Source organism: Cupressus sempervirens, chromosome 1 (genome assembly GCF_028749045.1).
Source record: "Cupressus sempervirens isolate cs-2001-9-10 chromosome 1, ASM2874904v1, whole genome shotgun sequence".
Taxonomy (NCBI): domain Eukaryota; kingdom Viridiplantae; phylum Streptophyta; class Pinopsida; order Cupressales; family Cupressaceae; genus Cupressus; species Cupressus sempervirens.
Genome location: NC_143118.1, coordinates 246,841,330 through 246,857,566, shown reverse-complemented (window position 1 = coordinate 246,857,566; position 16,237 = coordinate 246,841,330). Strand labels below are relative to the sequence as shown.

The following is a 16,237-nucleotide window of genomic DNA, read 5'->3' as shown; positions in this document are numbered from 1 at the left end:
GTTGAAAAAGAGCCTGGGAAATCTATTATTACTCTTAGATCAGACAATAGGGAGGAATTTTGTTCTAATGCATTCTCTAGCTTCTTGGGTACTCATGGCATCATAACCAATTAACCACACCCCACACACCACAACAGAACAGAGTAGTTGAACGTCAGAATCGGACAATCACCAAGATGGCTCAATCAATGCTCGAACACAAACATGTTCTAAAGAAGTTTTGGGCGGAAGCAGTCAACAATGTAGTTTATCTTTTGAACCGGTCACCCACAATGGCGGTCAAAGCGAAAGAGGCCTAGTCAGGTCGCAAGCCCAGAATGAGTCACTTGAAGGTTTTTGGCTCCCTTGCTTTTGCTTGGATGCCTAATGGTCACGCACCAAGTTCGATGCCAAGAGTTAGAAACTCATGCTTGCTGGACACAATAGTCTTCACAAAGTCTATCGCTTGATCGATGTTGAGACATCTCGTCTCATCTATAGTCGTGATGTAGTCTTTGATGAGCAACGAGGACCTTTCATGTATGTTTCTCCTATTCCTGATCCAATAGACCAGCCTATGAAGGCTCATGATTTGGGAGTTAGGCTTCCATTAGGTCCACCTAATGGGAGAGCTCCAGTAGCTCCACAACTCTAGTTATACCAGTGATCCCTATCCATACACCTCCAGCTTCTCCTACAGGGTCACCTCGATTTGTAGATGTTTCACCTAAGTTTGATCCAAATTCTTCTGGTGAGGAACCTGATCACCAAGCATTTCCTGATAGTAATGTTGGTCATTCTCCTCTCTGGCCTAAGTGGTTGGCCAAGACACTTGTTGATCTTCATGATGATGAGCTCATTGATGAGAGAACTACTTAGAAAAAGAGCAAACCTATAGAGTCTGTTAACTTTACTCTGATGACCAACATTCGTAGTGCGTTTGAACCTCAAAGATATTCCGAGGTTAAAGGAATTCCAGAGTGGGAACAGGGCATGACATCTGAACACCACAGCCTGCTGAAGAATAACACCTGGGTCCTTTATGATCTTCCACTAGGAAAGAAAACCCATTGGCTACAAATGGGTTTAGAAAATCAAATGCAAATCGGATGGTACTTTGGACAAGTACTTTGGATAAATACAAAGCTTGTTTAGTTGTGAAGGGTTTTTCTCAGCGTCAGGGCATTGATTATGAGGAGACCTTTTCTCCTGCTGCAAAGATCAGCACCATCAGATTATTCCTAGCCATGGCAACACAGTTGGGCTGGAAGGTCCATTAGATGGATGTCAAATGAGGAAGTCTACATGATGCAACCTTCTGGTTTCAAGGTTGTTGGTAAAGACCATCAATTTCTCAGATTGGTTAAAGCTCTCTATAGCTTGAAGCAGGCCCCTTAGGCATGATACATAAAAATTGATAAGTACCTCAATGATCAAGGCTTCCAAAGAAATTCTTCAACCTCAAATTTGTTCATCAAGACTACTGACAGTGACATCATCCTTCTAGTTATGTATGTGGATGATTTGATCATCACTGGTAGTTTGGCATCTTTGATTCACAGAATCAAACAGAAATTATGCCAATCTTTTGATATGACTGACCTTGGGCTCATACATTATTACCAAAGTGTTGAGGTTTGGCAATAGTCTTCTGGTATATTCATCTCTCAGTCCAAATATGTTAGGGCTCTGTTAGACGAATTCCGTATGCAGGATTGCAAACCTGCATCTACACCTATGGAGAAAGGTCTCAAGTTATCTGCAAAGTCTGATTCTCCTCCCGTTGATGATACTACATACAAGCAACTAGTAGGCAGCCTCATCTACCTCTCTACTAATAGGCTTGACATCAGGTTCGCAGTCAGCTACATCTTCCACTTGCCGCAAAGCGTGTGCTTCGTTATGTGAAGGGAACTTCAGATTATGGACTCCTGTACTCTCAAAGTTCTACTCCTAGACTGAATGGGTTCATAGATTCAGATTGGGCATGCTCTGTTGACGATAAAAAGTCAACTTCTAGATGTGTTCAATTTGGGATCTAGTGCAATCACATAGACTAGTAAGAAGCAGCAGGCAGTTTCTCTCTCCTCTATAGAGGCCGAATACAGAGGGACTGTTAAGGTAGGGTGTGAAGTTGTTTTTCTTCATCGGATGCTTGGGGATATGCAGATGTCACCAGCAAGACCGACTACTTTGTTTGCTGCTAATGAAGGCATTATCAAGTTAGCCCAAAATCTAGTCTTCCATGAACGAACCAAGCATGTGGATGTTCACTATCACTACATACAATAGCTAGTTGAAGGCAGGACAATAGATTTGCATTATGTTCCTACCACAAATCAAACTACAGACATTCTCACCAAGCCTCTTGGTCCTGATAAGTTGGTCCTAATAAGTTTGTCAAATTTAGATGACAGCGTGGTGTTATAGATAGATTAACCATGAAGGAAGGGTATTACAATAATAGATAATCGTCTATTATTAGTTAAGTGTAATCTATTTGTAATCTAGTGTAAATATTAGAATGTTTCTAATATTTAGTTAGCTTTAGTTACCTGTAGCTTTTTTAACTTTCTTTCAGCTAGAATAGAATGTTTCTACCTTTACAATCATTTCCTAAGGAAACATCATTCCATTCATTTCTCATATAATGTCCTCTTGATCTCTGTTAATAACAAGCAAGTAGTTTACCAATTACTTCATAATATATGGAACTATCATGTGTAAAATACACACATATGCCAAAATGAGAGCTTTGAAAATGGTATAGACATCCATCAAAGCATATGACAGAGGGGTTTCTATTGGATATTCTAGTTTGAAATGTTCCCATATGCACGAATGCAACTTATTCCTTATCAAAGTCCCCCAAAGATTAATATTCTCAAGAGGTGGAAAGAGATGTGTGTATAGGGCATTCAAGATTTATTTGTTGTAAACATTTTTAAAAACCTTCAAGAAAAAGTGAATGGCAGTTATGAAACCAAAATCACAAAGTGCATGCTCTATTTGAAACATTCTTGGATAGAGCATCTACATTGCTAGGCATGATGAGTCACAGGTCTCACCTTAGAGAATTGATGATCGCTTAATACCTACCAAATGGATTTGTTTATAATATTTCAAGAAATGGCAGAAGTCAAAGGTAGATCAATAGTTACAATCATTAACCAGGGTAATAAAAAAATATTGCATTGTAAAAGATGCCAAGATAGTAAGTGTTGTCACAACATTTGTGAGTTGAGCATTTTGAAATAGTGAAACTCACATCATATTATACTTGGTGAAGATTTTTTGAAAGTTTAATGAATGTGATTTTAAAAAAACATTCCCAACCATGGCTTTAATGATGGAATTATTTATCTTCAGTTATGGCATGAACTGACTGTACAATAGTAAATAGAAAATGGTGTAAAGCAATCTAGAGAGCTTGATGCAAAATTCAAGTTTAGGTAACAAATAGTTCTCAGAACAAAAAATAAAATTTCTAGTGGATGCATTGAAAGATGCTTCCTTGAAGATTAGGCATGCAAAAAGTGGGTTCATACACAAAGCAACTAAATTCATTGATAGAATGTATGAAAAGGTTCATCTTGTATGTAAAGACCCAAACCAGTCTATACTGTAACGCTCCTAATGCAAAGATGAATTTTTGTGTTTTTTTCAAATTTTTTCCATTTTTCATATTTTTGGTTTATATGTTTTTTGGTTTTTTGGAAGGTAAATACCGAAATGAAATGCTGAACTAAACAATGCAATGCTAAAGATCAATTATGAAACTATATTTAATTGCTTGAGAATTTGAAAAATACAATGATTAAATATGAAACCTAGTTGTGCGCAAGCAATCTCCCGATGTCAAGTGACACTCTAAGCCAACCTTCACCATCTCCCGTTTGAATTAAAAACTCCAAGAAATGATCGCAGGCCTTAAATAAGGTAACGCCAACCTCCCGAAATGGTGAACGCAACTCCAATAGATAAACACAAGTCGTGCGAACAAAATGCAGACCTGTAAGGATGCAACTCCGGCCTTAATTTGCAGATGCAGACCCTCCTACTATAAACACAGCCACCAATGATGAAATGCATGGTTCGTAAATGAATCGCAAGGCTTCCAGACAATTTGCAGTGCCTTTAGATCAATTTGCAGGGCCTCCTTAACCAATCCTAGGCTTCAATAAATACACACGCAAGCTTCTTGTTGTAAACGCAGCTCTAGAACATGAAATGTTGCCTGGTAATGGTAGCCTCTCCACAAGCTAATCAATCCCTTTCTAGAATAACATTCAATCAATTCCTCATCAAACAACCTTCAGTAGACAACAAAAGCAAATATCATTCAAAATGGATACCAATTCTTAAAATGAGAGATATTAATAATCTCTTTTGTGCAACTTAGCTTCAGCATTACACCTTTCACTAAAGAGGCTTTAACTTATCATCATTTTATAACATAGAGTGCATTAATAATTATTAAGCCTCGTAACTAATGCAATAAATATGACTACATTATTAAATAACTCCATCTTGTGCAAAAAGATTGAATAAATGAAAACCTCCACCGTGTCGGTTCTGCACTACCAAAAATAGCAATGGGCAAAGTTAGACTTACTATAAATAGCAAGTCTACATCTAAGACCCTCAAATCCTATTGTCAACTCACGAGGATTGTGATGATGAGTTGACCAACCCTAGCTCCTAGAACCTGCTAAACTAGGGACATTGTAGTCCTCCTCCAAATTGTTTGTCCCCAGCAATCATAGTCTAGGGTGTTGAAGAATATCCTCAGGCTCTCAAGTGGTATCTTCATCCGATAGACCCTGCCACTTGACCAGAAACTCTCTGATAGACCTCCTCCATAACTATCTCCTTGGTATCAAAAATTGCCTCAAGGATCAACTCAAAACTCCCCTCATCATCTAACAGTCAAAATACAATAGATAGGACCACATGTCTTCCTAACGCCTTCTTGAGGCACGAAACATGAAACACATTATAGACCCTACTATCACCTGCAAATCCAGTTAATAAGCCACCTCGCCAACACGCCTCGCAATGTGGAAGGGACCATAATATTGAGGCTTGAGCTTCTCAACTCCACTCTTCCTGATGGAAGACTGTTTGTACGGCTGCAGCATCAAATAAACCATATCGCCCACCTGAAAGAAGCGAGCTGTCCTCCTTTGATCAGTGTTGTCCTGCATTTTGTCACTACAAAATGTTGGTAATAGTACGAAACTTTTTCAAATGAGTCTTGCATCTCTCTAAGTTGAATTTGATATTCAATTGCTTAATGTTGATCGATCAATCAATTCCAATTCGTATATCAAATTCTTTTACTGAAGGCTCTTGTCAAATCTTTTTCAGTTTTCTTTTTGTCAAGCCTATGCTTGATTTTTTAGGGCTTCATCGTCCTTTTCTTTGTTTTGGAGTGTGTGTTGGTTTTCAGTCCTTTAGTCATGCTCAAGTCATGCTTTTTGGTTTCCCCTTCTATTTGATCTAACCTAGAGCCTAATCGGAGCTGTCAATCAAAAGATATGGTAATTTTAGTGCCCAAAAAGTGGACCTTTTTATGCTACAACACGAATTAAAAATATCATGTTATATTTTTATTTTGAGAATTAACTTTTTGAAAAATATAACTTAAATTCACTTTATGTTATGTTTTTATGTTACTTTATCAATTAAAGGTTTTCAATTAAAGTAACTATAGTGCACTTTATGTTATATTTTTGAGTTTACTTTTTTTATTTCACTTAGTGACTATATTAACTATATAGTTTCAATTTAATTTTTAGCATTTAAATCAAATGCTCTAGTAAATATTACTTATTAAATGATATTTACATGTATATTGCTAATATGATATGTAAATATAATTTATGTCCCATTATAGTAATATTTTGTTGAAATTAAATTGACATGTGCTTATTAAATCACTTAAAGTCATCAAAAGTAGACCTTTTATGTCTTTAAATGTAAAATCCATCAAAAGTGGACCTTTTACATGCCATTGCATATAAAATTCAACTTAAAAGCATAAAGTCATCAAAAGTGGACATTTTTTATACCATTGCATATAAACTCACTTGAAATGTGCAATGACATCAAAAAGGTGAGTTCTATAAATTAAATATGCTATTGCATCCAAAATGTGAGTTTTCACTTAAAACATGAATTCACCCCAAAAGGTGAGTTTTTAAGCTAAATGCATGTTATAAAACATGCAATGCCCCCAAAAGGTGCGTTTTGCACTATGGAGAGATTTTAAAATATGCATTGGTCAACAAAAGGTGTGTTTTACACTAAAGCTCATGTTCATGCTCTTGAGAAACACATTTTTGGAGAAAACACATGCAATGAACACTCAAAAACCTGTTTTTGAAGATTGTGGTTGATTTTCTTCATGGTTTTTCATGAAATCTTCTCCAATAGGGTCGTTTTTGCCTATCCATGGGATTTCAAACAATGAAAATGTATTTTTCTTGCTAAAAAACATGATTTTCAACTCCTTCCAAGGGCATGTTTTTGAGAAAATCTTCAAAAATCATCATTTTTGGCTCACGTTTTGACCAAAGGAGGAATTGATTTGGCATTTTTAATGTTTGGCGTTGTATCTTGATACACGTTTTTGTGTTTAACAGCCAAAACGATTTCATTCCATGCCTTGAGAAACACGTTTTTGAAGAAAAATGTCCTACAAGCATTTGTTTATTAAAAAACATTGAGATCTTGAGCTTTTCTAGGGCGTGTTTTTTCCGTTGGCCTTTGAAAATGCCTCTTTTGCTTCCTTCTATGGATTCTCCTTGCAAAGTTTGAAAGGGTCCAAGTTTTTTGAAGAATTTTTCAAATTTGGAGCTTTTCCCTCCATCATTTTTGGCACTTAATCCTCATGTAAGTGGACATATTCTTTCTTGCTATTTAATTTGTGCTTATCTTTCTGATTTTATGCACATTTTTCCTTGATGATTGGCACTTGTTGAAATTGATACCAGGGAAAGTGTATTTTTCCTTTAAAACTAAAGAAATGGTTCATTTTCATGTTTTTGGTTTTGCCCCAAACTCCAAATTCGAAATTGCATATTGAAGTACTTTTCTTGTTGACATGTTTGAGTCATTTGTCAAAGGTATGTTTTTCTTTTGAATTTTTCGTGTTTTGTTTGCTTGCTTTCCGATTTTCTCCACTTTGGAGAAGTTACAAGTTCTTTCCCAAGGACTTGTTCATGTTTCGTTTCATGCGAAAGCATCATCACATTCCATTTCCATCTTCCATGTCAAGATGGAAATGGTGAAAATTTTGCAAATGGGATTCCAAGTAGAGTGGGTTTAACTAGGGAGGAAACTCCATAGTTAAGCATGCTCAAGCTGGAGTAGTACTAGGATGGGTGACCTCCCAGGTAGTTTCAGTGATTCACCTCTGTAAGCATCACCTAGATCCAATGAGTGCTAAGTGTTCCATTTTCTCATGAGAGATAGATTCATTTGAATCAATACTCATGAAACATGGATCAATGAGTTTGACTCAAAAACTACATAGTTAAATCCTAATAGCAATATCACAATTTGACTTACTGGGGAAATATCTCCTACTTATCAAATAAATTTCTATTTGCTTCCCTTTTCACCAGCAATACATCTCCAAAAGTTATTGTTTTTTATGAAAGCCTGAATTTGTCTTTATCTGAATTTCTCTTTTCAGCATGGGAAGTTAGGAATTCGTCTCTTTTCTCACCACATGAGCATAAACATAGATTTCCAGCAACTATTTTATTTTGTCTTGTCGTATGAATCTGTAAGTACATCTTAAACAGCCAACAAAAGCTAGCAATGCTGTCCAAGTTTCCTGAAGGATAACTCTGAATAAGTTGTGATTTCCTCTTCTTAACCTTGACCTACAATGTACTCAAATGAAGCCCATGAGAGATCCACAAAATTATTGTGCCAATATTTTAATCTTTATATCACTGGAATATTAACCCAGGTGAAGTCCGATATGAAAATATTTATTTTAAAAGACCTGGACGCATTTATATTCATGAGGGAACTGATAAAAGCATTATTTATTCTTCTTTTAGACGCCCAAGTAATCAATTCCACTTTATTAAATAATAACTTTGCCAAAGCCAATATGAACTAGAGGTAACTAGATGACCACCAGTGCCATTAATATAAATTCCCCAAAGATTATAATGTTCAAAAAGAAATAATCTTATTTTCCTAAATGAGACACAAATAACTCGAAATATCTTTATTACTGCAAATTTATCTGTCGAAGAAGACTTCACATATTTGGCATAGATGTAGACTTAGGCACAAATCCACTACTTTGGAATAGCTAGGTTTTTTGTCCAGCCCTTGTATCAATCTTTTGAAGGGCAAAGCATCAGATATTCATATCAAATCCACTAATAAGTCTTACTTCCTCCATCCAATCTCCTTATAAATAACTCCAAGAAGCATCTAGAATACTAGGCCAACTTAGTTGACTTTATTTTTTACCTTATTAGAGAACTTTATTTAATAAAGTGATATTTCATGGTATTTCGTTATTTTATTATTATTTAATCAAGCTAGTAAATATTAAGTCATTATTTGAATTTTGGTTTCACAACGAAATAAAAATCAATTAAGTTAATTGTCATCTAAAAAATTAGGGACATTGCATTCTTCTTTGTACTAAACTTAATTTGCAAGTTTGATACTTTCTTTGTATAGCAATGGAAGATGTCTTGCTATCTCCAACCAGTCTTCCTTCTTTTGGTTATTCATAATGGGATAAATGTTAAGGTAATTTTTTCCCAACTATGACTAGTTCACGCTCTTGCTCCAATTTCTACTTTGAGATAAGATAAGATAATTCTATAAATGTCCAACAAAAGGGTCTGAAGGACTGCCTGAAACAAGGCAGCAACCCAGCAAACAGCGGGAGTACCAAATGGTGTCAAGAAGAAAGATAGAGCAAAGAGAAAAGAACCAAAGCACAAGCAAGAGGAAGCCACCAAACCAAACACGCGAACAAGCTAGCTTCTCCGATCACCTAGGAAAAAGTCTAGAATCGATGGATAGGTCATAGGAGAAGAGATCCCAAGACGTCTCCAAGAACCGCTGGAGATGTTGGAAGAAGAAGAAAGTCTTTGCTGAGTGGAGGATCTATGTGGTCTAATAACCCTGGAAGACCCTGACAAGCGATCTAATGCTCACTTTGTATCTCGCATGGGGGGAATCACTGTGAAGAATGAAGTGATGAGGTGGTCGAAATGTGATCTCAGGGGGTGAAGTCGTTGCAAGGTGTGCTCCTAAAGCCTCTGTGTCTCCTAAAGATAGAGAAAGCAACACTGATCCTTATAGATGAAGAAGGTCGGGAGAGAATGAGCCTCTCTAAATAAACAGTAGAATCTCCCTCTAATCTCATACTAGATGGGGCAGCAAAAAATGAAGTGAGTCTCCTTCTCAAACTCCCCCAAATCACAAAGCTGCCAAATCTTAATTCTCCTCAGCCAAATGGCGGTCATTTTGGATATCAAGCTGATGGGAACCCACTCTGAAAGAACTAGGGGAGATACGGAGAGCGTGAGACCAACCATGAGACAGGTGCGAGGGGCACAATGATCTTGTCCTATAACTTGAGAGACTTCTCTGCATACAATGCCATCTTTAGACAAAGCCCCTCATGGGTACAAGTCCAAGTAGTGCAAATATATTGTCTGTAAATGTTCGTCTTGATATGCAGGTTCAGCTCATACCAGGATGGAAAAAGATGAGATGGGGTGTCTAGGGAATACTAGAAAGAGGGAAGGCAATCAATATCAATCTGATAAACCCCAGCAAGTCGAAGCCTAGGAATACCAACAACAGGCCCAATGGGTGGAGTTCAAACATGCAATAGCCTCTGAATAGCAATAGGTTAGGTATGAATATCGGTGATGCCCCTCCAAGGAGTTCGCGAAGCCCTGCAAGTGATGTAAGAACTAGACCAGATCGAAAATAGTACCAAGTCTGAAAGGATGGGCCCAAACTCGGCAAGAACAATATTGTGTGGGATAGATTGTCTACATCTGATAATACACCAAAGAAGGGTCTGGACCTGCTCCACCGAAGCCCAATCCAACTACAGTAAGGATGACCCCCAAATAATGGAACCACAGAGCATAGTCGATCTAATCAAAGCATCCAAAAGAGTCAAGTTGGACTTGGCGTCCTAGAAATGATACCTGAAGCACTCACACTCAACAAGGCCAAGAGAGCCATAGCCCTCATTGATGCAAGGCTAAACTGTCGGTCTCAAGCTAAAACAGGGGACCGAAAACTCAACCCCCAAATAAGTGTATGCAAAAGCAATCTCAATCTCCTTGCCTTGGAATAAAAAGTAGAGGAGCGAGATCTTGAGACAATTGAAGAACTTCAAGCTTTTAGCTTTGGAGTTGCTTTATTAGAGCCTCTTCAACTGCCTCTCACATCCATCTTCTTCATTCTCTTTTTTGTGTCAATCTTAGAGGTCAGCTGATCTCTTGGCCTTGACCACATGTTGGCCTCTTCCTGCCCCACTTGAGGTCTAAGAGCATTAACATCTTATATTGAGCCTGATTTCTTTTAAAGCAATAGTGCTCTTGTTTAATAAAACTAATAGTTCAAAAAATGAACAAATAGAGCCGTAAAATACATCTTACTTCACAGGTGCTGCAAAAGTAGACCAAACGTGATCAACCAAGGATCAAATTCCTTTCCTTAACTAGGAAAAATTTATATAAAGTGCCAAATAGTTACCAAGCAAAATACAACAATTTATCAACTAATTCCCACATCTACTTGAAAGCCAACAACAACTAATTCATACTTGAATACAACTGTATTAATAAAACATAATAAAGACATTGTATGCTAACTACACCAAGTATAGCAATGATTATGTTTCAGGGTTCTTTATACAATACGTTAAGAATCAGGATAGAACTTTTCCTTTCCTGCTGGCATTTCTTGAGACTCAAAAGTCTACAAGTCTGTTCTTTTGTATACCCAGATATATATGTAAAATTGAAAGTCGGCGTGTATCTTGACCTCTTCAATTTTACTGACTAAGTTTTCTCATATAGTTATGAACCATCAAGTATTACCTAGTCACTGAACCTGACTAGGGTCAGATTATGAGCACTACTGGAAAGCAAACACTAAAATTCTAAAACATTTTATGCAGTGTGCTTAATACAGATAGATTTTAAGTATTCAATTTTGACTTGCGAGGCCTTCATCTTACTTCTGACAGTTCAAAATTCCAGCAAAGTTTTCATTACCTAGGCTGTACAAACTTAGAAACAGTGTATGCATGCATTATAAAGTCAAAATTTATGGAGACAAAATATCGGGTAGTATAAATGATAACGTATCTCAGTTTAGGTTGAGAGACATACAATTATTTATAAAGAATACAAAAGTATTCAAACATGCATTGTATATACCTCTTTCGTGTTCTGAGGACGAAGCAGAAGGGGGCTTGAACCCCTATATTTTCCCATCCAATCAATATTTGCTGTGGCTATTTCATCCTTGTCCTGGATTACATTTTTTGCTCCAAGTATATTTTGGAAGTGAAGAATATCTTCGGGTTCTATCTTAGAGAATGAAGGATTTCTTTGGACTTTTTTTGCGGCTGTTCCATAAGTTGCAGATTGTAAGTTGTATAAACCTTCTGGGTGTGAATTTGAAGTACAGTGAGAAGACCAGTGCAAACTTTGAGCCCTCCCAAAATAAATCTGTCTATTTCCAGGCTTCGCACTAGTCTGAGGTAAAATCTTCTTCGCAGATCTTAAATAAGATATATACTCAGAGCATAACTTGTCTTCTGAACGGTATGACTTGCAGCATGCTGACTGAACATACTCTGCACAAAGCATATAACAGTATATTAGAAACTATAAGATTTGATGCAAGCAGCATCTATTGTGATTTAAAGGTCGTTTTGTCTTGTCATTGTAGTGACTTGAGTTCCGGTTGAAAATAGGAACTGAAGTCTTAATTCTATTGAAATCCATGAATGGGAACAGTGATTCTGTTGAAACTACAACTGAAACAAACATCACTTGGACTACAGCAAGAATCCGTGTACATAAGTCTCAAGTACTATGGGAAAGAAAAGATATAATACAACTTGTCTAGGTATCTGGGAGATCACTCTTCTTTCCAGTTCAACCAAAAACAAAAAATTCAAGGTAGAATAAACTAATTGCAATATGATGAGATTCGAGGCTTTTGGGAAATATGTTGACACTTAGCATAATAGTAGTAGGGATTCAAATTCACCTTTCTTTAATAGGGAAACAATGCCTGCAGTGCGAACAAACTTTGGTAATCAGGTAAAAAGTAAAGGCAATAGTAGATTTTTGGATCAGAATCAAGAAAAACACCGATTTGGTGTATGAGACCCTCCTTATGCAAGCGTTACACATGAGAATCAGTTTTTCTATTCACCTCATGCTGTTTTGAGATGTATAATGCTACCCTCGTTGGGCTTCAAGCAGGTGACCTTTATTGTGGAGGACATATGTCTTCACTGTCAGGCCAATTTCAGGATCTACTTGCCATTGGTTTTTAAAATGTGGTGTAATACTAAGCAAGACATTGTACTGCTACATCCATTCAGTCCCAAAAGCTATGAGCAAAGCTTGACTGACTATACAATTCTTTTGAAAGACAAATGCTCTTTCTTATACTTGGAAACAATGAGACAGCTTTGCACGTCCAATCGGAGCACTAAGCCAGCAGGAGCTGAGACCTAGGCCTTTCGCCTAGTCACCCTCCTATTCAACCAAGTTGCCGGTCCAACATGCCAAATAAGTTATGTAAATCATAGGATATTGTTAATTCAGACATGATGCATGTTTTCAAATAACAATCGTTCAATCTTTGCTATAAATTGAATCGAATAGAATAATGTACAAGCCATTTTCAGTACAGAAGCTCTCTATTGACATGAGGCCAACCCATGCAAGAGCCTGTAAGACAATGGTAAGTTGTGAGTCTCTCATCTAAGAGGTTTTGAATTCAACTCTAACAAATAATAATAATTAATCTAGGCTTCGGCCCATTACCATTTTAAAAAAACCTACATGAGGCCAAATCATTAGGTTATCAATTATAATCACTTTAACTTGGTGCAGAGGAAAACTAATGGATTACAAAGTTTGAACCTATTACTCATAAATTATCAGCCAATGTGAACAAACTCTACTCTCAAATCAGTCTCAGAAACAAGCTGCAATGACAAACAAGAATTTCTGAACTAAATAAAACAAGATATAATTAAATTCAAAGTTGAACCAATAAAGTTCTTGAAAATCACGTAACAAAAATAGTAACGTTTTCCCTTTCAGTTGTATAATTTCATCCAGACATAGCTGAATTCAGCACAAAATGAGAAATTCGAATTGATGATCAGCCTTGTTTAAGGTTATATATCAAATTCATATCAATAACTAATCAAATTATAATTGTGGAGATTGCAGCTATATGTTTAGGGATTATCTCTTCTTGAAATGGTCTTTAATTATTTCTGTTAATAGGAAAGGGGAACACTGTGAGAGACGGGAAAAAGAACCAGAATTAGATCTGATAGCGGACGATATAATCGCCAGCGAGCCTCTTTTCCACTTCTCCATGATTTGCGAAGCCTCGGATCCTGTCTCACCCGTCCGCATGAATGGAAGTGTCTATGAATTTTATTTTATTTTCAATATTATTTTTCAGTTTGTCTTCCTGCCCTCTCGCTCATTGCCGAAGTACTTTGAAAACTGTTTGGTGAGATTTTTAAAATATTTGATAACAGTATTATAAAGGTTATTTAAATAGATTGAAAATTAGAGGGAAAATGTAAAAAGTGATTATTAATGCATATATGGAATTGAGGTTTTTTTTTCAAAAAATATTGAGGTATTAAATATGATCAAGAGTATGATGTTATTAAATTATTTATTGTTTTTAAGTGTTCTACTTGATTGTTTTTGCAATGACGATCTTAACAAATTAAACTAAAGTTCTATTTGATTGTTTTGATTAATGTTTGTTTTAAATATTGGTTTTATTTTTTAGATTTTCAATTTGATTTTAGTAATAGAAAAAATATAATCTAATAATTATTTTAAATAAGTTCATAAATAATGAGTTTAATGATAGTTCAAGTTTTTATATTTATTTATTTTTATAAATTTATAAATATTATTTATAAAATAAGACTATATCTTTATTAAAAATGGTGAGTCAAAATTCACATTTATAAAGGTTCATACGATATAAAATATATGGCATTAGAATATATTGTAATAGAAACAATCATTAAATATTCGTTAGAATGTATTGTAATAGAAACAATCATTAAATATTATAATAATGAATATATATAGGAAATTAAATCTAAAAAGATAGATATATAATATAATTATTACTTGTACTATATAATATTTTAATATTATAATGTGTGTTATAAAATAATATAATAGAAATTAACTTTACATGTTGAACTTTTTTTAGTGTGTACTATGTAGAGTAAAATATTTTTTTAAATGTAATATATAATTTGGAGAAATATTGACATTAAAATAATAAATTACTTTAGATTTGATTTTCATAGGAAAAATAATAGAAGATATAAAAATCTTGCCGCTAAAAATGCAATATGGTGGAACTTAGTCTTATAAGAAAAAGAACAAATGAATTGAACCAATTATAATGAAGATAAATAATTTTTAATAATATATTACATTGATAAAAAAATATAGAAACTTTAGAAAAATTGAAACGAGATAAAAATACATGCATATAATTGGTTAATATGTTCAAAATTAATTCACTAATCAAACATAGTGAATGCAATAGTACATTGCTACAGGAAGTACAATAAGGTTGCTAGAAGCAAAAGTAATATTATAGAAGAGAAGAGGAAGATCATGATCATTCCATTTACTCAACACAATAATAAGGTCTTGGGGACTTGAACAATGGAAAAGATAGAAACTAGACCAATGAAGTGTGTACACCCAAAAATAGTGAGCCTTTGGACAATTTTGACATTGTTTTAAAATATTCAATATTTTTCAAATATTCACTCCTAAACACTTACCTTACTAGAACAATGTTACATTGTTATAAAAGATATATATATATATATATATATATATATATATATAAAAGAAAAATAGCCCTTGAATTTAATGAAAATGGGCGCCTCAAGAACAATTACTCTCAGCGTATATATGTATATATACATATATGTATGTATATGTATATATACAAATATGTATGTATATGTATATATACAAATATGTATGTATATGTATATATACATACATATACATATACATACATATATGTATATATACATATATGTATGTATATATACATATATATGTATGTATGGATACATATGTGTATATGTATGTATACATACATATGTGTATATGTATATATACATATGTGTATATATATGTATATATACATATGTATATATGTACAATATATGTACAATGTATATATACATACATATATATATATATATATATATATACACATATATATATATATATATGTATATATATACATATATATGTACAATGTATATATACATATATATGTACAATATATGTATATGTATGTATGTATGTATATATATATATATATCAATGTATATATACATATATATGTACAATATATGTATATGTATGTATGTATGTATATATATATATGTATGTATGTATGTATGTATGTATGTATGTATGTATGTATGTATGTATGTATAGAATATATGTGTACATATATGTATGTATATATGTATGTATGTATGTATGTATGTATGTATGTATAAGCTAGTGGCAATTGTGGCATAATAGGAAAAGTATTTTTTTTTCCTATTTTTGATAAGGTTAGTATCGATTTATTTATTTATTTTTAAATATAGATGTATAAGTTACTATAAAATTGTAGTTCTATAAACTTACTATAGAATTATTCTTCAACATTTTATTTTTTAATTGTATATATGGTGTTTAATTTGCATGACTTTAATTTGTTTTTATTTGAAGGATATTGTTACGTAAAATGTTACATTCAAAGTAGACTTATGGTTAGGGTTAGTGTATGGGTTAGAGTTAGAATTAGAGTTAGGATTAGCATTAGGATTAAAATTAGGGTTATGGATAGGGTTGGGGTTTGAATTAGAGTTAGGGTTAAGGTTACGGTTATTGTTAGGGTTAGAGCTAGAGTTAGGGTCAGG

General features: G+C 34.4%; 1 protein-coding gene across 2 annotated transcripts in view; it reads right to left on the bottom strand.

The window, feature by feature from the left end:
* D2HGDH (FAD-linked oxidases family protein) overlaps window positions 1-13,790 on the bottom strand; it is a 213,082-nt gene extending 199,292 nt beyond the window's left edge. Inside the window, exons 1-2 of one of the 2 annotated variants that reach the window (XM_089822015.1) lie at window positions 13,571-13,790; window positions 11,436-11,857 (exon numbers count right to left, since the gene is read on the bottom strand). In XM_089822015.1, coding sequence (XP_089678141.1) covers window positions 11,436-11,857; window positions 13,571-13,670 — 522 coding nt within the window. In that variant the 5' untranslated portion in view covers window positions 13,671-13,790. The remainder of the gene's footprint in view (window positions 1-11,435; window positions 11,858-13,570) is intronic. The other variant, XM_089822007.1, reaches the window with a different exon arrangement.
* Between the last annotated feature and the right edge of the window lie 2,447 nt (window positions 13,791-16,237).